The sequence below is a fragment of the Euprymna scolopes genome, chromosome 9 (assembly GCF_053919585.1).
Source record: "Euprymna scolopes isolate OS-2025 chromosome 9, ASM5391958v1, whole genome shotgun sequence".
NCBI classification, from domain to species: Eukaryota; Metazoa; Mollusca; class Cephalopoda; order Sepiida; family Sepiolidae; genus Euprymna; species Euprymna scolopes.
Window position 1 is genome coordinate 116948923 of NC_136490.1, and position 12845 is coordinate 116961767.

Here is a 12845-nt window from a genome sequence, read left to right on the forward strand (position 1 = left end):
AGCGAGAGACTAGCAGCAGATGCACCAGCCCAAATGTGACAACAATACTCCATACATGGGCGAATGGTGGCCTTATAGAGGTGCAGGATACTTTCAGGTGTCAGTAGTTTTCTAACACGGTAGAGAGAGCCTACCTTTTTCACAGCGGCCTGGCAATGTTTTCAATATAATTGTTCCAACTCGTTTCCTGTGAACGTTAGGCCAAGCAGTTTGAAAGATGTACTCTCAGACAGGGGGTCACTGGCCATTGCTATTGGTGGCAGAGAAGGTTTCTTGTAATTATTGAAGGAAACCAGTTTAGTCTTGGCAGCATTGAATGTGACCATCCATTTATGTCCCCATTTCACTACAGATTGGAGGTCATCCTCTAATGTTTTTGCCATTTCTTTAGTTATGTGTTCATTTGTTTTCCTGTCATGCCTGTTATAGAGTGTGATGTCATCAGCACTTAAAAACATAACCTCCTTCATCGAGGTACAAATTAACTTGGCGAAAAGGGTTAGTAAAATATTATGAAACTGAACTGAATCAATTTAACTGGTTTTTGTAAATGTAGTTGACCTCCCCCCCCCATTTTATGTCTCCAAATTTGATCATCGTTGCTTCTTGTAAAGTAATAAATGTTGAAGTGAATGAATTAACTGCTGACGAAGACTGATATTATTTTGATCTTCTTTAAGACTTATATAAATAGATATTATGCTCTTATTTTTTGTAATTTTTCGTGATCAAGCAGTCTACTGGAGTTCTACTAGCAGGCAGCCCAACTTTGCTCGGTCATAAAATATGCTTCACTATAATATTTGGTGCTTGTCAACATTTGGGCCTATAAAAAAAATTTTTTTAAAGAAGTCTTTATGATGTACGTACCTGTCACTGTAAAAAGATTTCATATTCTAAAAATCACGTAAATTGATCTAGCGTTTTCTTTTTTTTTTTTTTTTTTTTTTGTTCTTTTTAAGAAAATCAACCCCCTCCCAATATAAACAGAATTTTTTTTGAGAGGGGGGGGGGGGCAACGTGTGGGTGCTCATCTTACGTTAAATTGTGTTCATAAACGTTATTTTCGTTTTCAGCACCCCTCGAAAACCTCTAAAAGTGGTAATTTCAAAGGATTTTTTGAGGGTGGAAAGATTTTTTTTCAAAGTTGATTTTTCTGCCCTTGTTAATCCTACATTCCTGACCATTTGTAATTAAGATGGCGCATTAATCCTTCGATAAAATGCATCATAAAATTTGATTTTTCTTAAATAAATAAAAAAAAAAAAAAAAAAAACTTGATCGATTTACGTGATTTTAAGAATGACATCTTCGTGCAGTGACAGGTACGTACATCATAAAGATTTTTCTTGAAAAAAATTTTTTTTTATAGGCCCCGATGTTTCAATTCATACAGAATTCGTATTTATTAAAACATAAAAATATACTTATGGTGATTGATCTATAGGTTTTAGTTTTACTGTTAGTTTAAAATCAACAAGTATTTTTTTTTTTTTTTTTTTTTTTTTTTATCAATTACAGGAAATTGAACTTTTAAAACAAACAGACAAATGAATTGTTTTTTGCATTCGGAAAATACTCAAATGTTTCTGATTCCAATATTAACAAGTCTTGATTTTTCCGATTACTGATTCCGATTAATCCTCCTAACACTAATATATATATATATATATATATATATAACCGGTAAAAAGAAAGTCCGCACTTGTAATTTTTTCAAAAACTGCAAATTTAAGCTAAATTTAATGTAACTGTTTAAACAACCTATACCTCATTCATGCCTTATGTTTTATATTATCATTTATGTCACTACACATTCATGAGCACGCTGTTAGCCAGTTACAAGTAACTAGAGACTGAAACATGTTCATGGATGTGTAGCAACATATAAATGCTTATGTAAAATATATCTTGCCTTACTTTGGTATTTAGCAGGCTTCACTTATTGCTTCACCTCTGGAAAAAAAATTAACCTTGAATAATTATATATACATTTTTTTTTTTTTTTTTTTTTTTTCAGTGGGATTTGGTCTGTGATCGTAGTTATCTTGTTGATCTCTCGTCGACTGTCCACATGATCGGCTGTGTTTTTGGATGTCTTTTTCTGATGCCACTGGGCGACAAGTTTGGTCGACGTCCTGTCCTCTTTATCTGTCTTGTCAGTATAACGATCCTTAGTATTGCTCTAGCATTCAGCAATTTCATCTGGCTTTTTATCTCCTTGCGTTTTTTCATCGGAGCTTTGAACATGGTAAGTATAGCAGTTACTTACAAGCATTGCATAGGGAAATTAACATCAGACCTTTTGGGCTATTATCTATAGTCTTTTTTTTTTAGTGATCTTGCATATCTACGGATCCAAGCGACACTTTCTGTTTTGAAAATCGTTGGAAAGTACCGTATATTTCGGCATATGAGGTGACCGTCAGACAAGACGAGGTACTAAATTGGAGCAAATTTTAATAAATTTATCATATATCAGTTGTATAAGACGTCTGCTAAATCACGAAACCATGTTTGTTTATCCTAGGTTAGAGATTGCAACAACCCGGTATCTTAAGAAATATTGGTTTTTAAAGATGATTTTTTTTTTTTTTTTTTACTTTAAGAGTCGTCTTGTACGCCGAAATATACAGTAATTAAGTGTTACTTAATCTGACCCCCCCCCTTTTTTTTCATCTTATAGTCACCACTTATCGGATAAAGGTTAATAGATACCATGATGGAAATTCGATAATTTATTTTAAATGATAGCTTTTCGAGAACCTGTTCATGTTGGACTTGAAAATAACCATGTCATAGGCAGCTGGGAAGAAAATACATGGTATTGTGCTCCACTGACAAGCAGTTCTAGGGGGAAAAAAACTCTGCTCATGGAATTTTCACTTAGATTTAGGCACAAATAGAGAGTAAGGGAATTTGGTGATAGATGTTGTAGCATGTCAGGTCTGCTATATTTTTCTATTTATTTAATTTTAATTTATTATATTAAAAAACAAACTAATTCATATTTTTGGAATGTGTTAAATATTTATTCATTTTCTTTTCCATTTATTTAAACTATTTTTTTAAATAAAAAAAAAAAATATTTTACTTTCATTATTAATTATTTCTGTAAATAAATATATTTATTAAAAATATAATTCTGTAAATAAACCAATTTCAATGAAAAGAATTATTTTCCGGGTATTCTGATGTGTTGGACTACATTTTTGTCAGGGTCTTCAGATAAGATAACGCTGTTGACTTCTACCAAGTTACAAAACCAGAAATCGCTTAGATCAGTAAATACGCATGCTCATCTTTTCTTTCTTATTTATTTTTATTTGAACTTTTTCATCTTTTATTTATTTTTATCTTTTTATCTTTATTTTTATTTTGAATTTTTTTTTCTTTAATTTTTTCTTTCTTTTTAGTTTTTATTTGTTTTTAGTTTTTGTTTATTTTTTTATTTTTACTTATATTTAATTTTTACTTATTTTTAGTTATTTTTATTCATTTTTTTCTATTTTCTTTTTTCTTTGTTTTTCTTTCTTCACCTGAAACAAGATGTTGTCACTGATGCATGACAAGATACTGTGATTAGGAGCCAGATTTATAGGAAGCATTCTAAGTGGGAAAATATGTAGCAAGATGTTTGTTCCCATTAGATATAAATTTCAGCACGTTGGAAGCAGTGCAAGAAAAAGAAGCTATTAAATTAGTATGGGTATCTCTATCGTGAAGGAGTTAGGATTTAGCTGCTAGTCAAGTTGGTCAAGAGTATTTATACTAAGAGATACAAGTTCAGTAAGTTCATCGGAGCAAATTCTATGGAAGTACCTGGAAAATAGCATAGTGAGGTAATTTTGAAACGGGGACTGCAGCTTAGTTAGATAATGTGGCATTTCTTGAGCTTGAGATTCATTTTGGCAGTATCTTCTACGTAATTATTAAATATATATATATATATATATATATATATATATATAATTTTTTTTTTTTTTTTTTTTTTTTTTTTTTATTCTTTTGGGTGAAGGACATTGGAACGAGCAATAAAACTTTGTTTCATGATAAATTGTCTAATTACAAAAAAATATCAAATGTTTATATATTAAAAGATAATGTAAACACAGATTATTTTAATTGCAGATAAATAACGCAATAATTATAGGAAGGTGGAGTTAATTTTCTCTCTCTCTCTCTCTCTCTCTCTCTCTCTATATATATATATATATATATATATATATATATATATAAAGCAAAATTTATATCTATCTATATATATATCAGTTTCCCTCCATCCTATCTATCTATCTATCTATCTATCTAATATATATATATATATATTTAGTAAAGTCGTCTGTCATGGCATCACAGTTAAATGGTTGATCTAAGAACCAAACTAACCTATAGATTTGGACTCCTATTAACACCTTCCATTTAATGTCCTTATTGATGTCAGAAGTTCTTGAATCATTTTAAAAACTCATTAAAATTAAAAGTGATTAAAAATGTTCTGACATTTTTAATGTTTCCTTTTTGCTGACCGAACAATATACTTAAAATAAATTGTTTCAGCTTTTCAAATTAAAACGACTATATGTATTTGAGTTGTTAACTTTGAAGAGAAAAGATTCATTCTCTTTTATTATTATTAATAAATAATGGATAAAAAAAACATTTGATAAATGTTCACTAATATATTTTAATAATTTTTTGTTTTGTATTCGTTTCTTTATATATTTTAGATCTAAAATAGTTTGATTGTCAGTAAATCTTAAAGGTTGCAGTCAGAAAAATACAAGAAAAATTCTGTGTATTTATCTATATATATATAAAAGCGAAAATGTTTGGATGTCTGCTAAAAACTTTCGACAGACGCGACAAAAATTCACAAACTCGGTATTACATCGAAGCTCCATCCTTTGCTCGAAAAATTGGCCAAATACGTTAACTTTTACACCCCGAAATCGACAATTTTCGACAGGGAGGAGGGTCAACAAAAACGGTCCTCTCCTGACAATGACCGATTCTACGCATGCGTCAGATAATGTCGTGACCTGATTTACTTTAAATAGTTGAAAAACTGAACAAATTTCATGTACATCGCATTAGCTCAGTTGGTTAAGGCTTTGGTTCATTATCTAAATGTTTTGGGTTCAAATTGTGTGGTGAGATTTTTTTTTTTTTTTTTAATTTAAATATTGAACCAGTGTTATTTAAGCTATTTTTCATGTAACATTCGTTTTTCAGCTTTTTTTTTTTTTTTTTTTATTTTTTTTATTTTTTACTTCGGTTATTCTTAGCGACACCCAAAAACACCTGGGTACCCACCGATTTTTTAATATCGAAACAGGCTTATTTAAGCCATTTTTCATGTGTTCGTTTGCCTTATGTTAGTTTTTTTTTTTTATTGTTTGATTGCGGCATAGCGGGGAAAATAGAAACTGGCTTCCGCAACTTGAACTTGTCGCACCTGCTAATTTCGGTTTATAAACGTCAACTTAACACACTTATCAATTCATCTGTTCCTCCTCTCATGACGAGTTCGGTTCTACGCATGTGCAAATGACGTCGTAACCTGATTTCGTTTAAAGATTTAAAAAAGCGACAGAATTTCGTGGACGTCGTCTTAGCTCTTAGAGCGCGGTCTCATTATCTAAAGGTTTTGGGTTCGAATCGTGGTGTAAGATGTCTTTTTTAAATTTTAGTATTGAAGCAGGGTTATTTAACCCCTTTTTCACGTATTTTTCAGATTTTTTAACGTTCGTTTTTCTGTTTTTTTTACTTTGCTTATTTTTAGGTTTCATTAACCCCCCCCCCAACCCTGCCTGACCACACATACCCAAAAACACCTGGGCAACACCGGGTACCCCCTGAAGCAAGGTTATTTAAGCCATTTTTCACGTGTTTTTTTTGGGGGGGTGGGATTTCTGTTTCGCGTTTTCTTTATCATTCGTTTGCCTTACGTTAGTTTTTTTTACTTTGCTTATTCTTATGCTTTGATTAACATCTTCCCCCTCACCTCCGCCCAAGCACACACCTTCAAACACCCGGGCAACGCCGGGTACCCCCCCCTCCCGCTAGTCTATATATATATAAAAGCGAAAATGTGTGTATGTTTGTATGTGTGTTTGTATGTCTCACAAAAACTTTCGACATAGGTCACAGATTTTGCCAGATAGGTATCATTTTAAAATTTCAACCTTCGCCCGACAAATATCAAAATATTGGCCAAAAACATTAATTCCTTCACCCTAAAATTATCAGTTTTGTACAGGGAGGGGTGCTGAAAAAAATTGTTCCTTCATTTTCTCTGCTCCTGCTACTATGACAATGACGTCATGTTTGACCTATAAAACGTTCGCATTAGTTTCAACCACCTGCAAGTGTTTTTAAAGGTTTAATTTTATCCGTTAAGTAGGGGTAACGTGTCGGGCATTTTTTTTCCACCTTAGCCTCGATGTCTCGGGTTCGAGCCTGTCTTCCTACCTAAACTTTTTTTCCTCTTTTACACCTTTCTTTAACGTTTGATCGCTGTTTTGCTTTGTATTGGTTTTTCTAATTTTTCTTAACATCTTTTTTTTTATTTTTTTTAAATTTTTTTTTTTTAATAATATTAAAACAGGGTCACCCTCCCCTACATACACACCCTCAAACACCCGGGCAACGCCAAGTACCCCTGCTAGTTGTATATAAATCAGACTTCCAAACATTGTCTGTTGATAGCTGTCTGTCGAGGCATGTTTGTTGGTCGGTTGCTCAGTTTATCTCCTCATTTACCAAAGCTCTATCTGTTCTAGCCCAACTTTGACTCCAATCTCCCTCTCTCTGGGGGACTTTCAAGCTGCCGGCTATCGTCAACTGTCCCAAACTAGAAACTATTCTAAACTAACTCCGACTCCTAAATTTATTGATTAAAACTTGAAACTCCTATATTCGGTCTTTTGTCTTTGTTACCACCACACTTGATTAATAGAGACTGACTATTTCCATGCTTGCCCTATCAGCCACTCTCAAATGACTATTAAGAAACTGACCACTGATCATGAGGCATCTTCCTGTCTTGAGTTAAAAAAAAAAAAATAAATAAAATATCTTGGTGCACACCCCCATCATCCTTTTGCTCATCTCACTTCCTATACTTTTGCTAATGAATTATTTTCTTCTATTGTCAGGAGTCTACCATATTTTGTGATTATATGGATGCTTCTAGACCCATCTGTCGCTCTCTCTCTAATGTGTGTGTGTGTGTGTGTGATGATTCCCATTTTCTATTTACAAAATTTTAGTTAAGGTTTTCTCTTTTCATCCTTATGTAGTTAAATTCTGTTTTAAAATTGAAGACTTTTGCAAAATCGGCTTATGCAAGTGCTAAGTCTATTTCTATTTAACAATTTTAGTTAAGGCTTTTTTTTTTTTTTTTTTTTTTTTCCATCCATATATAAATGAATTTTCTTTGGTCAATTTTCTTTTTAGAAATCGAATTATGTAGGTGCTAAGTCTGCGATAGGTTCAAATCAATATTTTTTTTCCTTCCGGAAATCTAAACTGCATTCTTTATTTTTGCATTTTTTTATTCAAAGTTTCTTTAGACTCATATATATATATATATATATATAAATTACAATAGAAAAATGCGAGCAAGAAAAGTAATATGGCTAACCTTAAACATGGAAAAGGAAAAGACTAGTTGTTAAAACTGGAAAAGAAAACAAGATATTCTAGTAAAAAATATAAATTTATAACTTAAAATATTGCAGCATTAAGAATTGATTATATAATGTTATAAATTGAATTTTAAAAAAAATTCTTAATGCTGCAATATTTTAAGTTATAAATTTATATTTTTTACTAGAATATCTTGTCCTTTTCTTTTCCAGTTTTAACAACTAGTCCTTTATTTTTCCATGTTTAAGCTTAACCATATTACTTTCCATGCTCATAGATATTCATATCTAATCCGTGATTTTTCCAGGCTTCTAGTACATTCACTTGTTTTTTTTTTTTTGTTTAATTTCAGTCTTATTTTTTATTTATTTTTTTTTTTCCTCCATAAACATGAAATAAACATATGTAGTAACAATGTACGACATTTGTCTGCTTTCGATACCCCCCCCCCATCAATTATCTACCTTTCATTCTCACTTGTTACTTCTCTTTATGGTAGCAACATGGTTGCTATGGAAACCAGTCATAAAAAACGTTGCTCCCCCTCCTTAGGTTTTTTTTTTTTTTACAATTTTGAACATCAGTAAATTCATAACTTTTGTTTTACTGAATGAAAACTGAATTTTATTTTTTCACAATAAAGCTGAGAAAGTGATCTATAAACTGTAATAATTGTTTGAAATTTGGTCAAAATATGAGTGAGCAGTGAGGCTTTAAAGCAGTTCTAAATGACTAAAACTGCCACTTAACCATGTATTCAAACACTACCATATTTGAATGATATATATATATATATATATATATATATATATAGAGAGAGAGAGAGAGAGATAGATGCTTTTGCCGAATGAGTAGCAGTCTTTATGTAAAATACTATTCTTTACTTCTGTAAGTACGTTCCTTTATTATTATCGATCCATCAAAGCTGTAACACTAAACATAACATGTGACTAACAGTCGTTCATTTTCTATCTTTTTCAGGCTATTAGTTTGATCTCATACTGCATGATAAGCGAATTATTGCCATCTACACATCGCACCTTGCCTGTCATCGGCGCCTCTTTGATTTGGTCTTTAGGCATCATGATCCTTGCGCTTGCAGGATATTTAATCAAAGACTGGAAGATTTTACAAATTGTTATCTCATTACCAAACTTGATTGTTATTCTTCTTTGGTGGTAAGAAGCTTTTTTTTTTCTTTTTTCTTTTCATGTTAATTTCTTTTGCGTTTCTGAATTCTTGAGGATTGATAATTCATATTACTTGGATTACTGTTCTCATCTTAAGCGATATTTGCGCAACATTTCAATTAATGAAACTTTCAACCTTCTTCAGGTCTATCTTGCCAAACTCTGGGAATCTTTCTGTCAAATTACTTAGGGCTTCTACCTAGTCATGGCTGACGGTACGAAAGCATGTTACCCTTGTGGAGTAAATAAATAGCTCCATTCAAAATTCTGTGGTCCTGGATATGACCTTAAACTATATCTGATGGTAAGGCCCCAGCTTGCGGGCTTTGGGGAGTGTGGAGTCACCCTTTAATTGCCATTGCTCCCAGGTCCACTCTGGCCCAAAATGGTAGTACTTGTTAAGGTCTCAACTATGGGTTAAATAGAAACTGACTAAAAAAAAAAAAAAAACAAATATATTCTATGAAAAAATTTTTTCTTCAAAATCACTGGCTTCCGCATTAAATAACATGAAAGGGGTTGATATGCCGTAAAACAAAAACAACCAACAATCAAAATTCCGTACAGATTCCTGAGTTTGATAGTAATCTGAATAATCAAGACTTTTGTTTAGGCATAACTTTATTGAGTTTGTAATTTGAAAAAGAAATATATATATATATACACTAGCATTTCAGCCCGGCGTTGTCCGGGTGTTTGGATGTGTGTTAAGCAAAAAAAAAAAGTGGTAGAAAGGCAGGCTCGAACCCGTACCGCGAAAGATGAAAAGAACGAAGAAAAAAAAAACGTCTGTCATTACGACCACCGCCAAACCGGAAGTGACGTAGGTTTTAATTAAGGTTAGACAATAGAAAAAAGAGGATGATATAGGCGAAAAAAAGCGACCCCCCCCCTCCCCTGTAGAAAAGTGGCCAGTTGAAGGTGAAGATATTCATGTTTTTAGCCAATTTTTCGATATTTGTTGTCTGAAAGGTCGAACTTCAAAACGATACTGATCTTGTAAAAATCCGTTGCCTCTGTCAAAATTTTTAGACACATGCAAATATACATACATGCATTTATATATTGGTAACTAAAAATTTTCGATACATACCCTTTATGTAAAATTTCAAATGTTTAGACCAGAAAGTGTCTGAGTAATTTGGTAGAAACCGCAGATGTCAAACTTTTTTAAAATTTGACCCCTTAACATTTATTGTTTGGGGCTCAAATCAAGTTATTAAGTTAGATCCATGTCCAAGGAACCTATATCTAAAATTTCAAGTGTTTAGACCCAAAATTGTCGAAGGAGTGTGGGAGAGTTCTCAAAGGTCAAATTGTTGAATTGTGACCCCTTAACAGCCAAATTTCTGGCTGAAAACAAATTACAGATTTTCCCAAATCTCAGTACCCTGTAAATCAAATTTCGAGTCTTTGACTTAAAATTGACAAAGTTATTGTGTAGGGAAATGTACACACACACATTCACTTTTATAGATATATTAGCATGGGTGCCCGGGATTGCCCGTGTGTTTGGAGGTGTATGCTGAGCAAAAAAAACAAAACAAAAAAACGGTCAATTTTTTTAAATTTGACCCCTATTATGACTTCTTAACACTTGTTTTGGGCTCAAATCAAGTTAAGTTAGGTCCATGTCCAAGGAACCTATATCTAAAATTTCAAGTGTTTAGACCTAAAAAGGAGTTTGGTAGTATATCAAATTTCAAGTCTGTAGACTAAAAATTGCCAGAGTTATTGCGTAGGAAAATGTACAGACACGTTCACTTTTATAGATATACAGATAGATAGACTAATAGATTAAACAAAAATATATGCATATATATAAATATATAATGAAACAATTATTTTTTTTTTTTTTACTGTAAAGATTTTACGCAAATATTATGCAAGTATAAATCATGTAGAATATCTGCATGAATATAATTACACATAACGGTTAACTCTAGATGATCATCCTATAAGAAAACCGAAAGAACTAATAGCGAATTAATTAAAATGAATGTTTAAAAGAATATGCAAATTAGCTAGATCTTTTGCTAGTGAATGCATTTCCAAAACCCATATATAAGAAAATTGTATTTTCTTAAATAAATAGAAAAAGGGGTTTTAATATGAATATCAATACACACAAAAGAAAAACGAATTTATAGGAGTATGTGTGTGTAATATATATATATATATATATATACTAGCAATTCAGCCCGGCTTTACTCGGGCCCTATGTACTGTTCATAACTTTCCCTACGTGTGAATACACTTTATGTAAGATTTCAACTATTTAGACCCAAAATTGTCTGAGTAATTTCGTAGCGACCGCGGAGGTAAATTTTTTATAAATTGGATGCCAATTTTGACCCCTTAACATTAATTATTTGGGTCTCGAATCAAAATATAAAGTTTTACCCATGTCCAAGTTACCTACATCTAAAATTTTCAAGTCTTTACACTCAAAATTGGCGGAGAAATTTTGTAGAATCGGCAAAGGTCAACTCTTTCAACTTTGACATTTTGTCAGCCAAATTTTCACCCTAAAACTGATGAAAATGCTTGCCACCTGTCTGAATACCTGTTATGTGTAAATTTTAAATGATTAGACCCAAAATTTGGTGAGTAGTTTGCTAGACACCGCAAAGATTAAATCTTTTGAACTTTGATCTCTTGGAACCTTAAATTTTCGACCCAAACCGATTTTAATCTTTGAATACCCTTTATGTAAAATTTCAAATGTTTAGACCAGAAATTGTATGAGTAATTTGGTAGAGATCGCAGAAGTAAAATTTTAAACTTTGACCCCTTAACATTTTTTTTTTTTTTTTTTTTTTTTTTTGCTCAAATCAAGTTAAGTTAGATCCATGTCCAAGGAACCTATATCTAAAATTTCAATTGTTTATACCCAAAATTGTCGAAGGAGTTTGGTAGAGTTCTCAAAGGTCAAATCATTGAACTTTGACCCCTTAACAGCCAAATTTCTGGCTGAAAACCGATCACATAGACTTTCCCAAATCTCAGTAACCTGTATATCAAATTTCGAGTCTGAAGACTAAAAATTGACAGCATTATTACATAGGGAAATGTACACAGACAGACACACACGTTCACTTTTATAGATATATAGATATTTTTGTTTAACAAAAATATATACGTATACATAAATATATATATGGAAACAATTTTGTGTTTACTGTAAACTTTTTTCGCAAATATTATGCAAGTATAAATCATGTAGAATATCTGCATGAATATAATTACAGGTAATCTATTTATCTATAAAAGTGAATGTGTCTGTCTACATTTTCCTACGGAATAACTCTGTCAATTTTTAGTCTACAGACTCGAAATTTGATATACAGGGCACTGAGCTTTGGGAAAATTGATGTGATCCGTTTTCGGCCAGAAATTTGGCTGTTAAAGGGTCAAAATTCAATGATTTGATCTTTGAGAACGCTACCAACTCCTCCAACAATTTTAGGTCTTAACACTTGAAATTTTAGATATAGGTTCCTTGGACATGGATCTAACTTAATAACTTGATTTGAACCCAAAACAATAAATGTTAAGGAGTCAAATTGGGGTAAAACCTTAAAAAATTGACAGTTTTTTTTATTTTTGTTTTTTTTGCTCAGCGTACACCTCAAAACACCCGGGCAACGCCGGGCACCCATGCTAGTAGTTAACTAAAGATGGTTATCCCATTAAAAAACCGAAGCAACTAATAGGGAATTAATTAAATTAATTTAATGTTTAAAAGAATATGCAAATTAGCTTGATCGTTTGCTAGTGAATGCAATTCCACAACCAAGATATAAGAAAATTGTATTTTCTTTTTAAATAAATAGAAAAGAGGCTTGCCTTTTTTCTGTTGTTCTTTGGCCTTCGGGCCGGGATCCAAGTGTAGTATCTGTTCTGCAGATGCTGCACTTAAGATAATTTGTACCAGTCAATGGAGGGGAAACCCTCTACACTGGGACAATTATTATTTTTGGTAACCAGAGTGCCCCCTTT

General features: G+C 32.1%; 1 protein-coding gene across 4 annotated transcripts in view; it reads left to right on the forward strand.

Moving 5' to 3' along the window:
• The window catches only part of LOC145284817 (organic cation transporter protein-like), a 101183-nt gene that overhangs the window by 60018 nt on the left and 28320 nt on the right, over positions 1 to 12845 (forward strand). For all 4 annotated transcript variants that reach the window (XM_080133780.1, XM_080133781.1, XM_080133782.1 and 1 more), the window contains exons 4-5: positions 2021 to 2251; positions 8635 to 8831. In XM_080133780.1, coding sequence (XP_079989906.1) covers positions 2021 to 2251; positions 8635 to 8831 — 428 coding nt within the window. The remainder of the gene's footprint in view (positions 1 to 2020; positions 2252 to 8634; positions 8832 to 12845) is intronic.